Source organism: Eutrigla gurnardus (assembly GCF_963514095.1).
Source record: "Eutrigla gurnardus genome assembly, chromosome: 15".
Classification (NCBI taxonomy): Eukaryota; Metazoa; Chordata; class Actinopteri; order Perciformes; family Triglidae; genus Eutrigla; species Eutrigla gurnardus.
Genome location: NC_139938.1, coordinates 2,317,365 through 2,340,684, shown reverse-complemented (window position 1 = coordinate 2,340,684; position 23,320 = coordinate 2,317,365). Strand labels below are relative to the sequence as shown.

Here is a 23,320-nt window from a genome sequence, read left to right as displayed (position 1 = left end):
TGTGTGTGTGTGTGTGTGTGTGTGTGTGTGTGTGTGTGTGTGTGTGTGTGTGTGTGTGCGTGTGTGTGTGTGTGTGTGTGCGTGCGTGTGTGTGTGTGTGTGTGTGTGTGTGTGTGTGTGTGTGTGTGTGTGTGTGTGTGTGTGTGTGTGTGTGTGCTCCATTCACAGGTCCCGTTTCATACTGTAGGTCGGGAAGTTGCATGCAATGTGCAATATTCATTAAGTGGCATACATTATGAATGCCCCAGTCCATTCTTCGGCTGATATTCACACTGGTTGTTTGGCCAGCTTACGAAACAGACGTGCTTGATATTTGGGTTTCTGATGAATTATGAATTATGAAATGACAAGTCAGTCATGTTATCACCTCAGTTTGACAACCTACCAATCATCCAACGGCTAGAACTTAAGCTTCCTGACTGCCAACCAACCACCTGAATATCAAATGAAAACAACATAAATGACCCTCCTGCTGCACGATGACGTTCCACTCCTCCACTGTCACTGCGTCTATCATTTCATCCCTAAAGCTAAACCAACTCTCAATTTTAAAGTCATTTGAACAAATATTTCGCTTTTTTTCCTCTCTTTTTTTGGGTGTATTGCATCTATTTCATGTGTATCAGAAATAGATGCCATTGTGGTTTTTTGTATTGATTCACACTGGAAGTGTGCTTTGAATTGATCCATGTACAGTTTTGGAGGATGTAGAAGGTTTGTGTTTGTCCCATTCATACTCATTATCATCCTGGATATCAAATGGTTAGTTTACATATTATTTTAATGGTGACTAGAGTCTTGAATATGTGAGGTGGTAGTTTTGCTTAATAGTCCTGTAGGAAATGAACAAAACTGGAGATTTGCTATTTCTATTTACATTGAAAGGGAATTTTCTTTCCTCATTTTAAGTTGTTGTTTTCTTGTAGTATTCTGTTGACAACCAGTTTGAGCCTGTAGATGAGGCATAGATGAGGCTGGAGTTTGGTGCTGTTAACTTCACGTGCATTCATTGTGCAGTCCAACAGACACCTGAGTGACTCTGTGGAGTCTTTTAAACTCACATTGCTTTGGCACGGCTTCGAAATCCCACCAATGAGACTGTGATCCTGCCTTGCCATCACAGCAAATGTGGAACACAAGCATCTGTTCGCTCACATTAAGGTCTGGCTCGACTCCACCACTTAATTTCTCTCAGAGCAATGTGTTCCTCTCCAAATGTCTCACGGTGGTCTAAATGGGACATCATTATCTGAGCAGGACAGGACGCAGAAGGACAGTAAGATCTGATGCAATTATCTGATCTATATCTAAAGGGTTATTGGTAATGAAGGATGTGCCCTAACAGTAATCTGCTCTTTTTTTTTTTTTTTTTGCTTTTGGTGACCGTCCACTGAGCAGTTCATATGTATTTCTCCTCTGGCATTCCTGCAACACTTACTTAATTTCTCTGTAATCTCTTAATCTGGTCAACTAATCCGGAGCAGGCACGCTCAACTTCTTTACTCGACTTTGTGGCTCCTCCTCCTCGTATCAAACGCCTAAATCAAAATGGATAAAGCAAGGTTCTCTTATTTTTTAACACATTCATGCCTATTTTACCCCAGACGTTCTTGAATTGATCAAACCCTTTAAATCACAACATGGCAAATAAAAATGTTTTGCTCCATCACCTAATTGGCCATTCTTGTTTCACTCATGTGCATGTGGAGAGTCGTTCTTCAACCAAAGATCTTCATGACAGTTTAAATTTGATTTATTTGTGCTGCACTGACGCATCCTCAGCAGAGAGATACTGTGGGATCCGGGTGGAGGGCATAAGACCCTGCGTTATTAAAAGGCCTACTCTTATATAATAATAATAATAATAATACGCACAAAAGGAACGTTTCACTCCAACATAACAGTGCCTCCTGGTGGACAGACAGTGTTGTTCCCCAGTGTCACAGAATGTTATTTCCCGTTATCTCCATTTATCTGTTGTTGTTTATTTTTCTATGATAATTTGGAGATGTCTTCAAAAAGCAATACATTTATTTCTTGTGGGGCTGTGTGATGTATTGAATAAAACGGCTGTAACTGAATCAGTGTATCATCAAAAGCAAAGAAGAGATAGGAAAGAACGTGCAGGTAGATGCAGTCAGGCAAGTTTGCCAGCGTGCATTATTATCATGATGGAATAATATTAAAAAAAGTGTTTTATTTATAAAAGAGTATTTTTATTGTTATTTTCTTGTAAAGAGGAGAGAATGTATAAGCTTGGATTGTATCATGTCGTGGAAGCCACCTGGTAGGTTTCTGCATTTAACTGAACAAACAAATGGCAAAATGTAGGCATTGGTTGGGAGGTTGTTGTTTTCATGGTTTGAGTCCTTTCTACTTTTAAATTGAGCTCATAATGCTTGTGATGAAGGTTCATTGAACATTGTGATCTATTGTATCAAACATAGTCGTTGACAGTAAATTGATGGTGAATACATCAGAAAGAGCGTTCAAGGAACTTTCAAGTGCAAAACCTTCAGGAACTTTTCAGAACAAACGTCAGAGAGTCACCTGTTAATGTTTTAAACAAGGAATCATTTCAACAAATCTAATTTTCTCCACCTAACCCCTGCGTCTTAAATCGTACGGTTGCCTATTGACTGTGGTGTAAGGATAGTTCAAGAACGAAATCTATGAAATGTGTTCAGATACTCTTGTCCCCAAAAGGATGATTATTCTATTCTGGATCTTTATTTTTTGCTCTTACTGTATGTATATTTTGCTCATGTTTACTGCAAACCAAGATAGAGAAATAAATAAATGTCATTTAAGGGAACTCAGGCTCTCACTTCGTTTTTTTGCCTCTTGGTCATCATTGGTGTCATCAGAGGATGAGAGAAGATTTAAATCCTTGATTTTGAAAATCCCTTCCCAAACATCTCTTCTTCTTCTCAGTCTTCTTATTTAAAACACCTCCTCACTGCCGTCTCGTGTTTGCGCATGCGCGACGCCCGTCTGCGCCATTAGTAATATTTTGGTGAAAAGGCGTGTTTCGGACGAGCCGCTGGATAAACGAGGCTTGGATAAAACTGTTTAAAAGTTGTGTCACAGCTTCTAAAATGATTTTAATATCGTTTTTCTGTTGTTAAACCTGGATTTAAACTCCAGTCCTTCTGGCATTGAAGTAAAAGCTGTTTTCATTCTCAGTTTGCTGTGGAGGCTTTTCTTCAGGAATTCAAGCTAACGTGTGGTGAGTAAAATGGTAACTTTGTGCGTTAAGTATTCCTTTAAAGCTGCGATGTTTAAGATATTTGATCTGCATGTGGAGAATTGATGTTGACGTCATGTGAATGGCATCTATGTAGCCTTGTGTTGCAGAGATATCTACTGAAATGAGCATGCTAACCAGCTAGTCAACCATCCTATTTACATTTATTTTAAAGTGTAGACACACTTTTATGTATTGATCATATAACAGTGTTCCAATTATTTCAGTGTCTTTGGAGGAAGAAAAAAACCCAAAATGAACAGAAACTTAACAGTTTCAAACTGAACCAGAACTGGAAACAGCTCCTCCTCCTCCTCCTCCTCCTCCTCCTCCTCCCAGCTGTCATATCTGCCGCTAGACGGGCATAGAGAGAGAACCTTCCGGACCACCTGCAGGATCCTGACCCAAAGGGACGCTGAGACCAGCTGAGTATCACTATAATATCACCAAACTTCATGAGACAGTGAACTCGTTTTATCTTGTAATACCACTTGTATCTGGGGAGGCGCTAGACTTAAGCATCTAGTCTGCCCTCAGTCCAACATGAGAGGCCAGAGAAGTAGAGCTGACCTTGTCAATCCTTTAAGGCACAGGATGCCTCGACATTTTCATTAAATTCAGAGTGGCAGAAACAAGAAATGACAACATGGAGGAGAGCAGGTGGCAGCTCTAGACACACCTTCAGTTAGCAGTTAGCTCTAATCTGATCTTTCATGGTCTGATCCCTGAAAATACGAGTTCTCGTTTCTGCCACTTTGGATTTAATCAAATAAATAAACTATCAGTGTACACAGTGAGTGGCAGCAAATCATCAAACACGGCACACGTGAAGATTCTCTCACGGCTCTCAGCATGTCAGCAGTTTGGTGTCATTTTGCATATTCCTGCCCTGCTGTTAGTTGATTTTCTTTCTTCAATTTAACTGAGGACTGCAAATTGAGATGGTATGGACCCAGTATGGAGGTGAAATGTTGACCTTTTGTTTGTTTGGAACATGTGATCAGATCTTACGCATTGCACCTTGTTAAGTGGAATGACCATATTGCCTATGTGGATCATTTATCATTCATCGCGGCTTATTATGAATCAAAATGTAGTAAAATGTAAAACGGCAGAAGTGGGCAGAAAAGGAAACCAGCCAGTGTCAAACGTAGCGCCAGGTGATGTAATCAAATGTAATCTCATTCACCATAATCCCCACTGAATACGGAGCTGTGCAGACATACATGTACACTAGTAAAAGGTAAAACCAAAAAGAGTAGAGGTTATGTTCTAATGTGTGAGTGAATGACAATCTCTGCACTTTATTTTCACAAGAGTATCGAGAGGAAGTGAATTTGTAGCAGAAATACTGCCAGCAACACGTCGTCATCCTCCTACACACATCACAGTTTAAAGGTCACAGATTAGAGTCCTGGTGGTGTTCCAGTAGAACAGATCGTTGTTCATAATCATAAATATCCATCGAGTCCAGCTCAGAAATGTGTGCATTCTGTTTGAGTTTGTTTTTTCTTCTTTTTCCGGGTGCCGTACAATAGTCTGCCCGCCAACTGCTTGACAAGATTACAGCCGAAGTGTCCTTCCGCTCTCTGACCTTTAACCAGCTGCTGTCTCCTGTTCACTCGGAGGCTTCAGGCTCAATCCTTATCTCTCTTTCTTCACCGTCTCCTCCTCAGAAAGAGAGAGCACAGTCAGAGAAAAGGGACAGAGTCAGGATTACGTTGGCCTTAGAGGTAATTGTGGGTTTAAAATAGTCCAATCAAGAGTAGCGCCATGTGATTAACACTTCCACATGCTATACTTTCTGATACACACACATTCTAGATCTTAGTATCCTGAAAAATCTGCAACCCTTCGAGGTTCTTCAGATCAGGACCTTTTCTTATATTTAAGCAGTAACATCCAAACCTTTCTTAGAAACAAAATGCTATTGTGAGGGGAAACCTTTGTTTTTGGGTTCAAAAACGTCATAATTTCCTTAGATGTGTTCCAGGTAGGGTTGCAAAATTCCAGGAAAGTTTTCAAAAGTGGAAACTTTACATGGGAAATTATGGGAATTAATTGGAAATAATGGGAATAAACAGGAATAAACTTGGAATTTTTAAAATTGATGGTTGGGTCTTCAAAGGGGACTTAAATAAAGCTGAGGAGAGTTATTTTGTAGCATAATCTTGACTAAAACAAACAGATGCCATTCAAATACACTTGAATATCCATGCCATTCCTCAACCACATGCACAGAGCACACTTCTTAGTGCAGGCTATTGAGACCACGCCCCCTACTGGCACTGTGCATGCCTCCATCACATGTACAGAAGATCACTAGAAGACTGGACCACACTTTTGAGCCTGAAGCACAAAGACTATTGAAGGCACATATTTGAGCTTCTGGACTAAACAAAGTGAAGTAAGTTTTGATGCTATTATGGGGAAATATATTTATTACAGCTCTAGTCTACGATTTGAAAGGTTTGAAAAGCACCGCCCCCCCCACACACACACACACACACACCCCTCCCCTCTGTGCTCATGTTAGGCGAGAAATAAGCTATGCAGTTGCTGAATCTGTCTTTAATTTAGATCGACAACGGTCAGTTTAAAAGATTTTCGATTGCTTGCGGGCAGCGGCGCTCCGTCTCTCGAAATTCACCGCTCCGTGACGGCATTGCACGGCTTCTTACATAGACAATGAACGGGAACATTCCATTCCATTTTTGAATGAGTGGGGTTGGGAGATGATATATTGAACCTAGCATTCCTGTTTTTGACTTCACCCATGAAACAACTAATTAAAACATGTTCTGTTCTACTTTCAAATAAATCTGTTGAAATATCTGTTGAAAACATTTTGTATGGATGTTTTCTTATGACTTCTGTTCAATTTTTGCTTGGATATAATATATTCCAAGTTAGTTCCCCTAAATTCCCATTAATTCCCATAATTCCCATTATTCCCATGGAAAGTTTCCAAATATGGAATATTTCAAATTCCCTATCTTAAGTTCCCGTGGAAATTTACCGGAAACTTTCCGGAAATTTACTGGGAATTTTCCGCCCCTTTGCAACCCTAGTTCCAGGTAGTAGTGTCACACAGAGCAGATTATATCCACAGGGATGATGGGAAAGTGAGGATTACTCTGCATCAGAGCACTGGAACCTCTGCTGGATGATGGCTAACATTACACAGTTCAGTGGCATTTAAATGTCAAGGTTATTACATTACATGTCCAGACTAGTCAGAAAATAGCGACCTGAATTCTCGCTTTTTTTTACACATTTAATCATACTGAACATGATATAAAAATGTACAAAACAGAGAAATTAATTCTCCGCACTCACACAAGTCGCTGTGAAGCGCCTCATAGTCCTTTGTTACAGCGCATGTTGATTCTTTTGTCTGTAATACCTCTTTGATCAGGATAGATTGGTCCTGGATTGAAAGGCTACAAGGCATTTAGAGCAAGTCACCTTTGGAGGGAGCATACTAAGTCACCAAGCATTAGTTACAATTAAATTAGCTGTCATTTCAATGGAATTGTAAATATTAAAAAAAGAATCACATATGGTTGGGGTTAGGCACAAACATGAACTGCAATCCATACAAACACTCCTGTGACACATTCGCAATAACATTATAGGCTTAACAAATGCTGCAATAGGTGTTTCTGTTATTAAGTGCACCTGAAATAATTCATTGTTTAGCCATAGCCTGAATGCATCAGCTGTCTTAAAAATACCTGAAGGCGAGCCATGATCTAATAAAATATGATGAGGAAAGTCCACTGGCAGAAAGCAAACTAACTTTCAGTATCAGTTGATTGTTGATGCAGCACTTTGGTTGGGAGGGACAGTATGGCACGAGTCAGTTTCCTTGAGAAGTTAACACCTTGTGTTTGCAGCAAGACATTCCTGTGTGATGCCCAGGAAGCTGCGAGGACAGTGCAAATATGGTGGAGTCTGATCGCCCCTGTTTTCTATGGCAAGTCCAGCATGTTGTTTTCTTCCAGGGCTTTCTGCGTCCTATCATAAACCCCTCCGATGGCCTGAACCACTCTGTTCAGCAGCATGCTCAGCTCCTCCTGGCTCTGCACACACACCAGCTTGAAGAAGAAACCCCGATCCGGCATGGCGATGAAGGCCAGCTCGGCGGCCCTGCGGACGAACCAGGTGTGGTGGTTGGCCAGGGTGTTCTGGTAGGCCTCGCGACAGAGCTCCGAGGGGCTCCTCAGCCGGCCGGCCACCGGCGTCTCCGCCAGCTTCTCCAGGAAGAGCTTCAACCAAAGCAGAGCGCGATGCAGACGCAGAAGAGTCCGGCATCCGGAGTCCGTCTGGTGGTTGAAGTCCACCACTCCTCGGTTCAGCTCCACCCAGATCATGGAGCGCACTGAGTGATAAGCCCCGACGCGCTGTGAGGCCTCCTCATTGTTATCACTTGTGCCGGCCTCAGTGTTCTCACTGTTTATTGAGTGTATATCTGGGCCCAGCTCTGCTTCAGGGTTCCCTTCTGCCAACAGGGCCAGCTCACGGATTATACCGGTCTTGCTTTCTATCTCTTTAGATATTAGTCCCACCATCGGGCCCAGCGCTTCCATAAACCTGGAGGAGTAACACAGAGCAGGATGAATCATCAGAGTCCAGCTTATCCCATAAAAACATGTATGACTTCATCCTTTCTAGCGGCTGTAAACTAATTCTACCTTCATCTGATCGTCTTACCTCACAAGCTCGTCCCAGCTGGACAGATACGGCTGCAGCAGAACGTCGGAGGTGTAGGCCGGCGCCCCCAGCAGGTGGGAGAGCAGCAGTGACACCTGGAATTTCTGACCAGGGCACCCCTCGATGAGCCGAGGGCCCTCGGCCCCGTCGGCCCCGCTGCTGTTGTACAGCTGGTGAAGCTGACGGTGGGGGATGGGCGGCGTGTGAGAGTGGGCGGCGATTTGGCAGCGGGCAAAGAGGGAGAAAATAGCGGAAGTGATTCACGGCATTCAAATTAGCCATCTGCTTCACAAGATCCAACCTTATGGAGGAAATGTAATAAGTGAAGAAGTGCTTCATAACCCGTCTCCTCTTACCGTGTTCTCCTGATTATAACCTTTTAAGCACGAATCCCAGTGGTAATCCAGACCTCCCTCTGCAGGGAGAGGTTGTGAAGAGAAACAAGAGGAACTTAAGTTAATTTGTTTGCAGAGACGTTTTTTTTTCTCTGAAAAAACTGCAACAGGAGGACGTTGTGCAAACATACATTCAACACATCAAAGTAAGATATTTAAAGGTTTTATGGGTCAATGGGATTTCTGCATGTTAAACCTGCAATAACTGTTTTTTGGGGCCATTTGGGGGTAGAGGAAACAAGTTGTGAACACTTGTTAGCAAACAGTTGCTTATTTAAACATCTAGCAGACATAGCAACATTATTAAATCATTTGGCGTCGTGTTTCTGCCACCTGATGAAGTTAATTCAAACATTTACTCTTTTAGATCTGTGGTACATCTCTACCGACTCCTGATGGAAATATCTGGCTCTTTAGCTGCTAAAAGCCCTGATATGTTTGTTTGTTTTTGCTGCAGCTTATGAGAGCAGTGAGAGAACCGAAACCGTTAAGTGAGCCGCAGCTCATAAAGCTCCATAAAGCTGAGATGAGCTGCAGATTCAGGTGATAATTCTCCGAGGGTTCATCGCTATTAGTGACCCCCTTTTTTTTATTCTTACATTGTCATTTGATGTGTTTTATCACATATAAAGTATGATTATCGCCGCTTTAAATAGGTTGAAAGCATATAGTTTTATAATGGCTCATTACAGTAATACGCATCACTGTCGTAACCGATCTGTCATGCTGTTCTCAACAGAAACCGACAAAGAAGGCGGACTATTTCTGATTTGATTGATTTTTACTTTCTTGATTATTTCCAGTTAAATATAGTAGGGTGCATAATGCATTTTAAAATTTAGTTTGTTGTTATATTTGTTAAAATTCTCTCCATCCCGATGTCAATAAATCAGTTGCTCTGACAAAATAGCAAAGTTACTGTGGCTGTCCCGGGATCAGCCGACCTGCCGGTCTATCTAGCTATCTAGTTGCTTGTTTATTGTTTACGTGTCACCTAAAGGGAGGGGCTAGTTAGGGTCACCGACCTGGCAACTCTCTTTCTCATCGTAAATGAGTTGGCAACACCGGGCTGAGTTTTTTTGGATACTTTTTTAGATCGTGGCATATGGCACAAAGACAGGCAGCTAATAAAACAAAGCAGTAAATAACATCCTTTGGACACCAGGTCGTGATGTTGACTTTTAATGTTTAGTTCATTCCAGCCTGCGACAAAAACAACCCTTTGATTATAATTGCTGACTTCCTCAGCACTCATCATGTGAACAAGACAAGTCGCTGGGATTAATTTTGGACCCTGTCGAATTCTCTTACACGCCTCCACAAAGATCCATACTCAGCATTATTATACTCAAATGTATGGTAGGAAAATCTGTCACACTGATACACAGCAGGCCTATTCCCTCATACTTTGTGACAAACTGTTGCATATTGCAGTCAGTTTACGGAAGTCAAACGATTCCTCGGTTTTATTTGGGACCTTCTGGCTCCAAGACTCGAGACGACACACATCAAGCCCCCAAAAGACTCTCATGAACAACTGAGCTTCCTGTCAGACAGCTTGGCTAGTTAGCCTAGCCTCACTGAACGACCAAACTCCCTGGTGTCTCTCTAACTTGACAGTGACCTTCTGTCGACGTGGCCATATGTCCACAGCGATGTTTGTCTCAAACTAAGAGCTGTGTCTAAATTTCAGTTTCCTGAAGGAGTTTCTATGAGGATGCAGAGCTGGCTGTTTGTGCTTCCAACAGAACTTTTCTTTCAGCGCAAATCTCACTCAAGTCTCTCAAATTCAGTCCTAATCCAAGCTGGTGAAATGATCACATGATCCCATTGGACATTGTTGCGATCCTTACCAGATTGTTCACCATATAAAATAAATATTGGTATGTTTTATTCATATTTACGTTGACTTTTGGATCAAAATGGGAAGGAACCATTAAAGTTTCTATACAAATTATATAGATTTTCTTTTTCTTATGTTCCATTATTTATATTGTAATACTATCCAATTTAAAGCCAAAATAAAATAGTTTATTATTTTAGCATACTTAGGACAAAGATTCCTACAATACAATACATAAGACTTAGTTTCGTTTTTGTTTCTCCATCGACAACATCGTCTCTCTCTCTCTCTCTCTCTCTCTCTCTCTCTCTCTCTCTCTCTCTCTCTCTCTCTCTATATATATATATATATATATATATATATATATAGGTATTTTTAGTCACAGTCATATAAAAACACACTTCAAAAACATGTCAAATCACACACAGAAATACTTCTGTTATGTTGCTGAAGGATTTTTGAGCATGAAGAGTGAGCAAGAAAGTGGCGTGGCTTGATTCAGCTGCCAGCACGCCATGTGACACATTCCTTGTAAAGAGCACATGCATTTCAAACAAGGGAGGGATTGTATAGATTATTAGCACAAAGTAGGAACCACACATACTCACTAACACACACACACACACACACACACACAAATACACAGAGGGAGAAATACTCACGGAGCCACAGGGAGCCGAGGAACAGCAGCAGGACTAAGATAGCAGCAGCAGCCTTGCTCTTCACACCCATGCTGAAGTCCAGTTTCGGGTCTGCCGGTCCCTCTCGGTCCCTTCTCTTTTTCCCTGTAGTTTAATTCCTCTGTGTCTCACATGAGTTCCTGTCCCCTTGCACTGGCTGTCACCACGATTACCGCCTGCCGGACCCCTGCCTCTGACCCCCCTCTCTGTCCTTGCAAATCTTTCATACTCCTCCCCAGAACCTTAAATAAGAAGTTCTCTCCACCATCGTACCTCACAGAGGTATTGGCTCTCTTTCACAACAGCCAGCTGCTCTCACTCGTGTCTGCCTTCTTTTCTTGTTTTCCTCTTGAGTCACGTCTTTTCCTCTGTCCTGCCTTTGTTTCTGACTGATCCTGAAGCTGCTCCGTCTCTTGTTGCGTTGCTCAATCTGAGGGTCCAGAGATCAGCCGAGCGTTCAGCCGCTGGCTGATAATGCAGAGCCAACGCTGCTTGTCTGCCAGGAACCCCCCTCCCTCCAGATTCACCTCCTATGTATGCGCTGTATTCCTGGTCAGAGGAAGCACTTGCTCCCTCTCCTCTCCTGTCTTCTCCTCCCACCACCACCGCCCTCCCCCCCGCTCTTTCTCTCTCCCTCTCTCTCTATAACTCATTCACACACACACCATTAAGAGCACCAACACAGCCACCACACATTACACAGCTGACACCCATTTCACTTGGTTTGAATGAGGGTATAACGTGAAACACATGAGAACTCTGTGTACCCCCCCCCCCCCCCCACACACACACACACTCTTAATATTTATATCATTGCAACCTAGAGTAAACCTTATAGCTGTGATCAATTCGTCTGCTTCCAGTGGCTGACCAGAGAGCCATGTGATACCAAATCCACGTTTGTCAATGAATGACAAAGTCTAACCAAGCTTATCCTAGCTGAGATGGCAAAATGAACAAAGATGTCTATTCATGCTAATCTAATTCTAGGTAGGACAAAGACATCTGCAGTTGCACAAAACATAGTGGGAGCAAGGAAAAAGGAACCATTTTGCAGAAGAAAAAAACATCTAATGTCCTTTCCCTTATCGCCTTATTTACAGAATGTTATTCATATTCAATAATATATCATGTTGCATTTCTTAATGCTGATTATTTGGAGATGTCATCAAATTGTTGGAGTCTAAAGTGTGAGCCAGTAAATCAGGAGGATGGATGTGGTGATAGGGTGTTCCCATGATTATCACCTCCGATAGTGATAATCATGGGAAACCCACTGATTGCTCCCTATCACTAGGTTTGCTGTTGCTGCTGGTGGGGGGGTGGGGGCAGACAGTGAACTCCACACTCAAGCCAAACCACATGTGTGCTCATGAAGAGGGACTTAACAATGGTATTTTGCAGCGGAGGAGCGGGAAGAAAGAGAGAAAAAAGTGAGAGCAGGGGCATTAATTACTTGGCTGGGAGGGGCCAGTCATGGGGCTTTTACTCCGTTCAACCAATGAATGATCCCCTCTGAAAGGGGAGACTGTGAATCCCCGAACATGTGACCCTTCAGAAAGCTTGTTTTGACTTCATGTGGCTGGTGATCTCAGATTAAATGCTCTGATAAAATAATGTTCATTTGAAAATAGATATAGTCTCTTAAAATGTATGTTTTTGTCCGGCCAAAAAAAACAGTCAGTCTATGCTTGACACGATGAGCATGGATTGGACAGAGCTTATTAGATTTAAGCAAGCGGTATTTATGACCTTATGGTTCAGAAGAGCGACAAAGAGGTATTTTGTCATTGTCAGATAAAATCACACTGGATTTTCCACTAGCTTGCACACAGATAGAGAAACACGGCTGGGAAGTCAAAACGCATGTTTTCTTTGCTTTTAAATGGAAGTAGAACGCACATCTCCGGAGCGGGATGGTTGAACATAATGGAAGTAGTGCAGAGGTTCATGGAACATTATTGTTATTGATTTTTGTGGGTGTGACCTCTAGTGGCTCGGGGGCGGAGGTACCCTGAAGTTTCAAATTGAAACAAGCATTCAAAATTGTATTTGTATTTGGATTGTATTCAAATACAGGTCTTGATCCAACCACATTATTTCAACCCCAAAAAAACTTTTGTCAATGTGGCTTTATGGATGTGGCTTTTTTTTTATAGCTGTTAAAAAAAATCTGTCGGAAATTTGTCCAGGAGGTCCTCAGTGTCAGTTTATTTGAGATAGTTAGGTGGAGTTAGGAGAAAAACATCTTGGCTTCAACTGTACAGAAGAATTAAACAAGAGCAAACATTGGACTCCAGACTGGGAGAACTGGGAAAACACTAATCTGACATATTGCTGGAATTTTCCTTTATCTTAATTCTTATCTTACCTTTTATTTAATTCACCCATGATTGGCTGAATCTCAAATGCATACGATCTGCTCAGCTCTGTGAACAGGATGCCTTGGAGGCCTGACTGATCCAGCTCTTCCTCTGTCTCTCAGCACTGAACTGAACTGAACTTAGTGTGAGACACACAATCCGCCTTCTGGAGGCTCCAGTTACCTTAAAGAAACTCATCTCTGTTTCCCTAACTGTATATTTAGAAGGACATCACATACTGTGCAACTCACATGGCACATTCCAAAAATCAGTGTGTTGCCCTTGTCTCTGCGGAGTGACACCTACTTATATTACGCACCGTACTAATTATAAGAGCAAGTTTAATCCCTGGATTTGAAATAAGTGAAACGTCTTGATTGTCTGTTTTGTGCTTTTGAGAGTTTCCCTTTGTAGCACGATCCTCAATCAGCATTTCCACGTCCATGTTTGTGGGGTTTTATGAGCATTGTCCTCCTCCAGCCCTCTAACCCCGCCACACTGTGGTCTGCAGACACCCCGCCAGTTAAAGTGACAAGGCTGGATGTATTAATATACCCGAACACATGGCAGGGCAAGAGCAGGCCTTCCTGCAGGGTGTACATTTTGCTGCTGTTTTCTTTGCTCTAACTACATTCTTTCTATTAAGACACAAGTTTCACACAAATGCAGGACAAATACAAGAAGTCAGCATCACTATGAAAATGTGTTGTTGGGGATTTTCCCATAAAAAAGAAACAATCATAGTAATCCTCCAATATATGACAAATATCAAGATAAAGCTGCTATTATCCAAAACGGTGTATAGGCATATAGGAGCTTAACGGCATAATGTAAAATATTTTCAAATAATGCTTTCATACAACTGGCATCATCTCAGATAGTTTGTCTAATGATCAGGATGATGATTATTGTGGGTGACCGCAGTGTGACTTGAAGTCCCGGTTTAGTGTTTCCCAGCTGCTGTGTAATCGGAGTCGTGCATGGCAACAGCCGGGGTGGGCGACAGTCAGGACGTTGGGTGGGGGGGTTTAGGGCTCTTCCTCTCCGTCTTCACTCTCTCTCTCTCAAACATATTATTTAAATACAGTGCAGTGCGGTGGAGGGGTCTCGGGAACAGGATGGAAGCTTGCAGGTTTTGGATAGTTTTTGGAGTTTTAACGACACTTGGGACACTAATGGTTCAGGGTAAGTGGCGCAGACGTTTGGCACATCGTGTGCGGGGCAGAAAATCAGTGTTCAGAGAGACAACCAACGCTAAAACGCTATACGTTGATGGGCATGCCAGAGAAAACGCTCCATACTTTACAACCTCTGAAAACGTAATATTTATAAATATATATAACTTGATATATCTTCGACTTTGTGTAAAATCTGGCTTACAATACAAACCATACAACGCATTTTGGTGTTATACTTTTATGTATCGATGCTGATGTCCACACAGATCCCTCTGTTCCATAACCTGTCCCGTGATTGAATATTCCTTTGAGTATAATCAGTGAAGTGAGGCAGAGGGTCGTCTGTGCTTCGTGTACAGCGTCCTGCTTGGTACAGATGGGCTTCTGCAACAGGAGGGTAACAACAGGCCAGAACAGGCTGCAGCTGCAGTGGAAGCAGGAGTGAAAGCCTGGATGTGATGGAAGTTTTAAAAATCTGCAAATCCCACTCGGGAGGGGAAAGGTATGATGAGTTGCTCACAACAGCTGTGGGCAAATCCTCCTGCCCATCTCATTGGCCGAGGTCAGGAGGAGGAATGGTTAAACAATTCCTCGGTGACAAGGTGTTAGCATGGACACAACAAAACCTGAAATGTAGAGTCTTGATATTATTGGTCTGACATGGTTACGGCATTTCTTGAATATCACAGGAAGAGTTTGGGAACAGTGCTGTTGGATTGGTGTCCCACACTGCTCAACTCTTCTTTAAAGTATACGTTAGGATACTAGAAATAAGACGATGTAGACTTTGTCCCGGACAAGCTTTTTACACCCTTTCAGATATGAACAGTGTCGTTGCAATGTACTTATCAAGTTGACGTTATCACTGTGGGATGCTAAACTTGAAATTAACTTGGGTTGAGGTTGTTATCAGCTGTTTGCTCTAATTCCAATCTTGATATGGATTAACTCATTTAAGGTGTGATACTAGTTATGATATTAGGAATGAACTCTTCTCCTTCGGTGCTCATCCAGTTGTGATGATCACACTATAAGGTGAACTGGCCACTATGGGCCAACCTGACCTGATTCCTAACACGTTTTTGATGATGGGAGGAACCGGAGCACCCGGAGGAAACCAAGTACAGAGAACATGCAAACTCAACACAGAAAAGGACCTGGGACCAGGATTCGAACCTGGGACCTCCCTGCTGTGAGGCAACATTGCTAACCGCTGCAGTCCCATGATGCGTAGTGGACTGAAATGCAACTGACTGCTAACAAGCCGGAGAGTCTGGACTGATCTCAGTTGTATTTTTGTTAAACCATAGGTACTGTCTATGGTTTTTTGACCATGTTTAAGCTTGTCAAACACGGACTTGCCTTCAAAAAAAACAACATGACTGTTATTATTTTGCATTTATCTGTACAATATTTTTTCAGGGTGTTGGGACTCAATTTAAGGGTCTTGAAGCACCCCTAAAAATGGGCTAAATACTCCTATGGCACATGGTCAAACAGGGAGCTTGGCTTGCCTTTCCCCCAGTCAAACAGTGGTGTTGTAATGTTTACCTGTGTTGCCGTGTTGTTCTGACCTGTTGTGCTGCCTTCTACCTTAAAGGGGTCATCTCAGCCAAATCACAAACATGTTTTCATGCTCAGCTACTGCTGTCTCGTGATTTCCTCAGCCAAAGTTCTGGGATATCCAAACTATTTGACCACTTTGATCAGCTCCGCATCCATTCATCACCTGCAGGCTTTGCCAGCATCTCTCTCCCTGCAGCTGCAGAAAGTGACCGAATCATAGATGTCAAACATCGACCGTACTTTGTATCCACGTGACTAACCAAGATAATGTTCTGGTAATTCTGGTTCTGTCGTCTCAAAGTCGATGGGGTTTTTTGATTGGGTAACTTTTTAAGTGCTGTGGTTAACACAAGCTGAAGACAGTTTCACATTTTTACATCTATGATATATCTCAGTAAATACACTTTTTGGGAACTTTGAAGCTTTTGAGTGTCTTAAAAAAGCCGGTTGCTAACAAGTTGCTAAATGAGACAAAAACATCATCACGGCGACTTGTGTACATGTAGTTCGTTTAAAGCCTAAGGTTAGCCATTTGCATTCACGCTTCAAAAATCATAAAAGTGCTGTCCATTTTTTAACTTTATCTTTCTGAAAGAAACATGTAATTATCATACATTTGTTGCCACAGGGCTTATTTTACGCAATAATCAAAAATCAAAAATCCTGATTTTAGTAGGCCGTCAACTTCCTTTCTCTTTACCCAATTCCTTTGTTGTGTTGTGTTATGAAATTGGAGGAAGTACTATGACTCTGTTTACAAACTCTGGGATGTTGGCCTAAGTGATGAAATACACAGGAATGACACTTTTTTTTATTAGGTGTAATACTTAACAATATCTAATCATTAACAACTGGAGGGAGACATCAATAGTGAGACATCTCACTACTGTCATTACACTGCTACTACACAGATAGTCCCATGGGAGGTTATGATCCAGCTGAAGCATATGTGAGGTGTTTGTGTCTGACTGCACTGGGAACAAATTGATCACGGGGGACGACATCTTTACCTCCTTGTAGTATGTAGTTACATTCTGCCTAATGATGGTATTGATGATTATTGTCGATGACCTGAGTGTGACTTAAATGTGTCCTGGTTTAGAGTTCCCCAGCTGCTGTGTAATCTGAGCTTTGGATAGCGACAGCTGGGAGGGAAGAGGCAATGTGTTGGAAATAACCTCTGCCTTAGTCTCTCTTCAAGTTTATACTGAAATATAGCCAAGGAGTGCAGTGATGGGTAAACCACCATTAAGTGAGCATGGTGACCAGAAGACTGCAGAGTTACTACACGTGGTCCCGAAATGATTTGATCCCAAGCTTTTTACTTCCAAAACTCTAATTATGTCCAAAAATTATTTATTATTTATTCAATGTTATGAGGGGAAATTGTGGAGTAGAAATGCCAATATAGAATAAAAATATGCTCTGTAAATATATGAATCTGTCAACAATTATTATTTTAATGACTTACCATTGTAAACATACATCATTACAAAGTACTCTTATACCTGGCAGTATGAGCTGCACTACACACAATTATTGACCAGTTTAATAAGAGGCACAATTGTATACAATATGCAATAGGGGGTCCCTCCTCCGGGTTGCTATGGGGACCTCTTCATACGATAGCTCATCTCTCGGATGCACCCACACAGCGAGACATTCAGACCATTTTGACCATAAAATCTTCAAAAATGCATTTGAAATTCCACAACATTTATATAAAAAATGCATTAGATTCAGACTGGCAACTATTTCAGATGTTTCTCTCCCTCCAGTCATCAAATATTAATCAGACATAAGCCCAACACACAGGCAATCAACTCACTCCATTTCTCTCATGTTTTCAAGCAGTTCAGTGTAATGAGGAGTCCAAGCTGATCAGCGACTTGTTCAAAGGCTACAACAAGAATATTCGCCCGGTTGTTCATCCTGAAGACAAGCTGGAGATTCAGATCAAGCTGACCCTCACGAACCTAATCTCCTTGGTGAGAGCTCACATTTCAAACACGACCACTTGAATGGCCGTTTAGTCACCGGCGTAGTAACTTAGCAGGGCATGATCAACATCTGCAGCGCAGATATTCACACGGCTTCTTCCCTTTTACCACAGAATGAAAAGGAGGAGACGCTCATGACCAACGTGTGGATTGAGATTGTGAGTTTTCTCTCGCTTTGTACTTTTTTTGCGTTGTTTGTACAAATCCTGGAGGAAGCTTCATTTGGCATAGCGGACTCTGACCATCACACTTATTGAGCCCTCTGTTGTGTCTCGTTTTATTTGATACCAGTGACCTTTCTCTCAAATGTCATCTACAGCAATGGACTGATTATCGCCTCTCCTGGAACACATCCCACTATTATGGCATCGATGTTATTCGCGTCCCATGCAGAACTGTTTGGCTCCCCGACATTGTCCTTGAGAACAAGTAAGGCAATAACAATGAGGAGCCACATCATGCATTTTTGCCTTCCTGCAGTGTCTTGCATCATCTTGTCCACCGTCAACTGTTTCTGTTCTTTACCCTCGATCTCTGCAGCATCGACGGCAAGTTCGACGTGGCTTACTACGCCAACGTGTTGATCAGCAACACTGGCTGGATGTACTGGCTGCCTCCTGCTATCTATCGCAGCACTTGTGCCATTGAGATCACCTACTTCCCATTCGATTATCAAAACTGCACGCTGGCATTCAGGTGTGGTACAATTAATTGTATATATATTGTTTTATTTTGCATGTGGAACTCGGATAGATTAAATCCCATTTGAGGGCTACGCACGTGTAGAACTGAAGTTACATTCAGGTTACAACTATTTTCTGTTCTGTCCTCACCTCCACGACGCCAAGGTCCCAGACGTACAGTGCCAATGAAGTGGACCTCATCTTGGCTTTTGGGTATACGGGCGAGACTATTGAGTGGGTTGACATCGACCCCGAGGCTTTCACAGGTGCGGTGGATCCACATCCAATACTCCGATATTGCAAACATGCAATATCTCCCGCTTATTATGTGTTCACCCCTCAGAGAATGGCGAGTGGGCCATCGTCCATCGTCCAGGCAGGAAGATGATCAACGAACGGTATTCCCCAGATGACCTGGAGTATCAGGAGATCTTGTTCAATCTGGTCATCCAAAGGAAGCCCCTCTTCTACATCATCAACATCATCCTGCCCTGCTCCCTCATCTCCTCGCTGGTGGTGCTGGCCTACTTCCTACCTGCACAAGGTCAGCAAAGCCATCGTCTCATTCCCTACAGTGACATTGCAGGAATTTTATAAAATACAGTCTCAAAATGTTAAGTACAAAATTGTAATTATTCTCGTAGCTCTGGCCATAATAAAAATGACCATAATTTAGAAGTAGCTTTTTTATTGGCTTTCTTATACAAGCATTAAAATTGAGTAAGTATAGTAAGTAAGCATAGTAGTAAGTACATATGTATGATGTCAGAAAAGGTATTAAGAAAACACTGTGGTTTTTGTTTTCAGTGTATTGTTTTATTCTTTTCTCTAACTGAGGCCAGGTGTTATTGTGTTACATCACAACTAATGTTGATCAAATCATTTTAAAATATGCTACGTAACATTATTTGCTCCATATAAATTACCTGAGCGCAGGGAATGTATTGAAAGTATGGCATGGTCTTCTGTCTCATAAGTCTCGGTTGTCTCTTTCACAGCTGGGGGACAGAAGTTGACTGTTGCCATCTCTGTCCTGCTGGCTCAGACCGTCTTCCTCTTCCTTATTGCCCAGAAGGTCCCTGAGACATCTCTCTCTGTCCCTCTCATCGGCAAGTGAGTCAGTGTGTGTTCTCTGCTGCCCCCTGCTGGCTATTTCCTCCCTTTCTATCCACACAGTTTGAGCCTCCTCTCCCAACACATATCTTCTCTTTGTCTCCTGCAGATACCTGATCTTCGTCATGTCTGTCACTACTCTCATTGCCACAAATCAAATTGTGGTGCTGAACTTCTCCCTGCGTAGCCCCAGCACTCACACCATGTCCAACACCATCAAGCATGTAAGCAGCCGACCTGCAATGCAGCCAACATGTCAGTTCAAATTCTGTTTTGACTACTCGTCTGCCTCCTGCAGGTGTTCTTAGAAATGGTCCCTCGCTTCCTGGGCATGGCTCCGCTCGTGGATGACAGCGAGGTGACGAATGAAGTGAACGGAGTGAGGGAGCGCCGGCGCAGCTCGTTTGGCCTCATGCAGAGAGCAGAGGAATATGTACTGAAACAACCGCGCAGTGAAATGATGTTTGACAAACAGAGAGATAAGCATGGGCTCACACGATCCATTGGTAAGATGTCTATCTTTACAACTCTGATTTCTGTCACTATGTTTTGGGGATGCCCATTCTCCTGAAAGCAATATTTCAGCAACGCCTGGAAAGATTTTTCTTCGTCTTTGACACTTACGTCCACCTGGACTCCAGGATGAACAGATTAGAATGTCCATGTGATTTCACTGAAAAATGTATCCGCTAATTATGACAATTTCACACTAATGTCTAACAAGAAATCGTGAAGTGATGATATTTTGGACAGACATGGACACCTGCACAACTGTAAGGCGGTAACTTTAGTTTATATAAATATCATGATACATTTCTGAAGTTTGTATCACATTTATTCATATTATGTCAGATATTTTTTATGTATTACAAGCGTTTTGTTTTTATTTTTGCCTCATCAGCGTAAAAGATGTCAATCAGTGTGTGCCTTGGGGTAATGTTGTTGTCTGACTCTGTCTCTAGTGGACAATATGGACATCAGCAGCACGGCCAACCTGTATAAGAGTTTGGCCCAAGCTGCACCCGAGATCAAGCAATGTGTGGACGCCTGCAACTTCATTGCTGAGAGTACGAGACAACAAAACAACATTGGATCTGTGAGTGTTACTTTAAACTGTGCCAAGTGTATGAACATTTTTTTTGATTAAATGTTAATAATTGTCTTTGGCCAACTGATATCATAGTTATTTGATCTATATTTACTTTATTTCCAAATCCAGGAAATTGAAAGCTGGGTCTTGATTGGGAAGATGATCGACAAGGTGTGTTTCTGGGCTGCCATGCTCCTCTTTATCATCGGCACAGTCTGGATCTTCTTAACAGGACATTTCAACCAGGCGCCTGAATTTCCATTTCCTGGGCAGACCAAAAAATATGTCCCGAGTTAAAATAACCGAAATCCATCTGCTCTGATGAAACCTTTCCAAGGGTCACTGTGCCTCGTGCTGTCTTTAAGGCTAAGCAGCCTTGCTCATTGAGTCCCGGGCTCAGATTCAGGGTTGAGTTAGCAGGAATTTAATAACGGAGATATAATGACAAACCTGTCTGTGTTTTCGTGTTTACAGCTCAGACTTATCTATGTGAACACTTGTCAGGCAGCTGAGGGCTTTCATTCAAACTTGCAACTTCGTTAGAACCAAGTTCTTCATCTTAGTGTAAGTTCTTTGGATGCATACATTAAATGGGTGAACCGGGTCTAGTTTTAAAAAAGGGGATGCTTTAAATCATCAACATAATCATCATCATCAATCATAACTAATATTTGTCTTCAGCAAGTTCAGACTTCGGGTCAGAGGTGTACTTGAAGAAAATTACAGAGGAAGTTGTTGTTCTTGTTGTTGTTTATTATTATTATTTTTATTTGGAAATGTTAACAAGCCCAAAATACAATGAGCATGTACTTAAAATAAAGAAAAATTGTACATACAACAAACAACTATATAACAACTAAATGTCCTGCCCACCAAGAGATGCACCACCTGGGTGCTTAAAAATAAACAATATCAACGATGTCACATTCAGCCTTCTCCAGCATTATGTAATGATTTAAAAGAAGAAAATTATTATAATTATAATTATAGAAGAAGTTATTTCTGCAGCGAAGAACCTTTCAAATCAAATCCACAACAGCATTATGTACTGTATTACATGGAGCCATTTGGACTGTGGAGGAATTCAAACTGGATTCCAAAATAGCAATAAAGTTGTCCACCTTTCAGAATGATCAACGTATCACACTGCAAAACACACCTGACAAAGTCTGGATATGTTTCCCTGCATGTACTATGTCTTATATGTGGAGAACCTGTGCATGTATGCCAGCCAACTCTAAACGAAGCCTTATTATGACTTGTCTTGTTAGGGGTAGATGGCTCAGAGGGACATTGTCTTGATTCACTGTGCCATGTTTTTTAAATAAACCTTTTATTTTGTGCATCGTGACTTGCTTAATCAATTTATTACAATCTTGAATTTAATGTCAAATTAGTTGTGCATGTACTTCATAGGCTACATCAGCCCACGTGCATCTCAGCAAAGAGAGAAGATGATAATAAGCTGTGACAGCAGCATTGTGGGTAAATATACATTGTGTATGTCTGCTGCTGTTCTTTAGGGATGTTCAAAATTCCGTACGTTCAGCTGAAAGTGTAGATATGATGTAAAACTGAAAAGTTCAATTATAATGGAGAGCTAACATGTCATATGTCAAGTTCATCATGTCCGTTCTCTTTATGTCCAGTTGTGATCAAGTTCCATCTGTGGATATTTGAGGGATATATTCTAATTAGTGTTGTGTGAAAACGAAGGCATAAACTCATTGCATCAGGTTGGATTTGTAATCAGGTTATATTATTTTGTATTTAGTATGCATCAACTGATGCTTAACAAACAACGTTAATAGTCTTAAAATCCTGATTTATTCATGAAATCAGGATTTTAAGACTATTTACTTTGTTTGTCTCTCAGCCCTGACGCCCTGCTGTGAATTACTTTAGACTTTTGGTGTATGTGTGGTTGGACGCCTCCATGTGGTGTGAAAATGTACTGCACTAAAGAAGATGGCCAGTAACATCCCAGCGACCAAGGTTCATAACTAGTCTAATTGTAAGTTATCAAAAGGGTCTCAAGCTGTCATCAGTATTTAGATTTATATCTGATTATTTTGCCAGTCAGCCCCATCAAAATGTTCCTGTTTGTAGGACTACAACATCACCTCATTGAATTCACAGGCCCACAAGCTCACCAAGGGGAACGGGGAAACATCTCAAAAACTATTTTATCATTTACAAATTATTTTATTATTATGTTGTCAAATAAGGGGCGAAATGGGAGAAACCTCCGGAGGGAGAAAAAAAGACATACCGGTATTATTTATTTAGTAGTAAGGCAATCAAAGAGCAGACATTCTGTGATTCTACATCTCTGGTAGTGATTTTAACTTCACCAGCAGTCTTGACAAGGGTGTGGTTTGCCGGAACAAGTACGTGGTGACGTAGACGAAACACATTTATCAAGCTGTGTGCGCGCGGACGAATA

General features: G+C 41.8%; 3 protein-coding genes across 3 annotated transcripts in view; 1 reads left to right on the top strand and 2 right to left on the bottom strand.

The window, feature by feature from the left end:
* Positions 1–54: 54 nt before the first annotated feature.
* Positions 55–23,320, bottom strand: part of hsd20b2 (hydroxysteroid (20-beta) dehydrogenase 2) — a 98,358-nt gene continuing 75,092 nt past the window's right edge. Inside the window, exon 12 of the mRNA XM_084029411.1 lies at positions 55–1,524. Coding sequence (XP_083885537.1) covers positions 1,500–1,524 — 25 coding nt within the window. The 3' untranslated portion in view covers positions 55–1,499. The remainder of the gene's footprint in view (positions 1,525–23,320) is intronic.
* gltpd2b (glycolipid transfer protein domain containing 2b) lies at positions 6,276–11,417 on the bottom strand. Its single transcript, XM_084028558.1, has 4 exons — positions 10,864–11,417; positions 8,320–8,378; positions 7,964–8,142; positions 6,276–7,843 (listed from the first exon to the last, which is right to left on the bottom strand). The coding sequence occupies exons 1-4, from the start codon at positions 10,931–10,933 to the stop codon at positions 7,222–7,224; spliced, it is 930 nt and encodes a 309-aa protein (XP_083884684.1). The 5' UTR covers positions 10,934–11,417; the 3' UTR covers positions 6,276–7,221.
* Positions 14,325–21,847, top strand: chrne (cholinergic receptor, nicotinic, epsilon). Its single transcript, XM_084028839.1, has 12 exons — positions 14,325–14,429; positions 17,843–17,976; positions 18,102–18,146; positions 18,308–18,417; positions 18,529–18,684; positions 18,837–18,937; positions 19,015–19,215; positions 19,670–19,784; positions 19,894–20,008; positions 20,083–20,290; positions 20,747–20,880; positions 21,004–21,847. Exons 1-12 carry the CDS (start codon positions 14,363–14,365, stop codon positions 21,169–21,171), a joined length of 1,554 nt encoding a protein of 517 aa, XP_083884965.1. The 5' UTR covers positions 14,325–14,362; the 3' UTR covers positions 21,172–21,847.

Coding starts and splice junctions, on each gene's coding strand:
- gltpd2b (XM_084028558.1), bottom strand. CDS start 10,933: ATGGGTGTGAAGAGCAAGGCTGCTGCTGCTATCTTAGTCCTGCTGCTG. Junction 8,379..10,863: donor CCTCGGCTCCCTGTGGCTCC/GTGAGTATTTCT, acceptor CTCTCCCTGCAG/AGGGAGGTCTGGATTACCAC. Junction 7,844..7,963: donor AGCTGGGACGAGCTTGTGAG/GTAAGACGATCA, acceptor TTACTCCTCCAG/GTTTATGGAAGCGCTGGGCC.
- chrne (XM_084028839.1), top strand. CDS start 14,363: ATGGAAGCTTGCAGGTTTTGGATAGTTTTTGGAGTTTTAACGACACTT. Junction 18,418..18,528: donor GACATTGTCCTTGAGAACAA/GTAAGGCAATAA, acceptor CGATCTCTGCAG/CATCGACGGCAAGTTCGACG. Junction 19,785..19,893: donor TCTGTCCCTCTCATCGGCAA/GTGAGTCAGTGT, acceptor TGTCTCCTGCAG/ATACCTGATCTTCGTCATGT.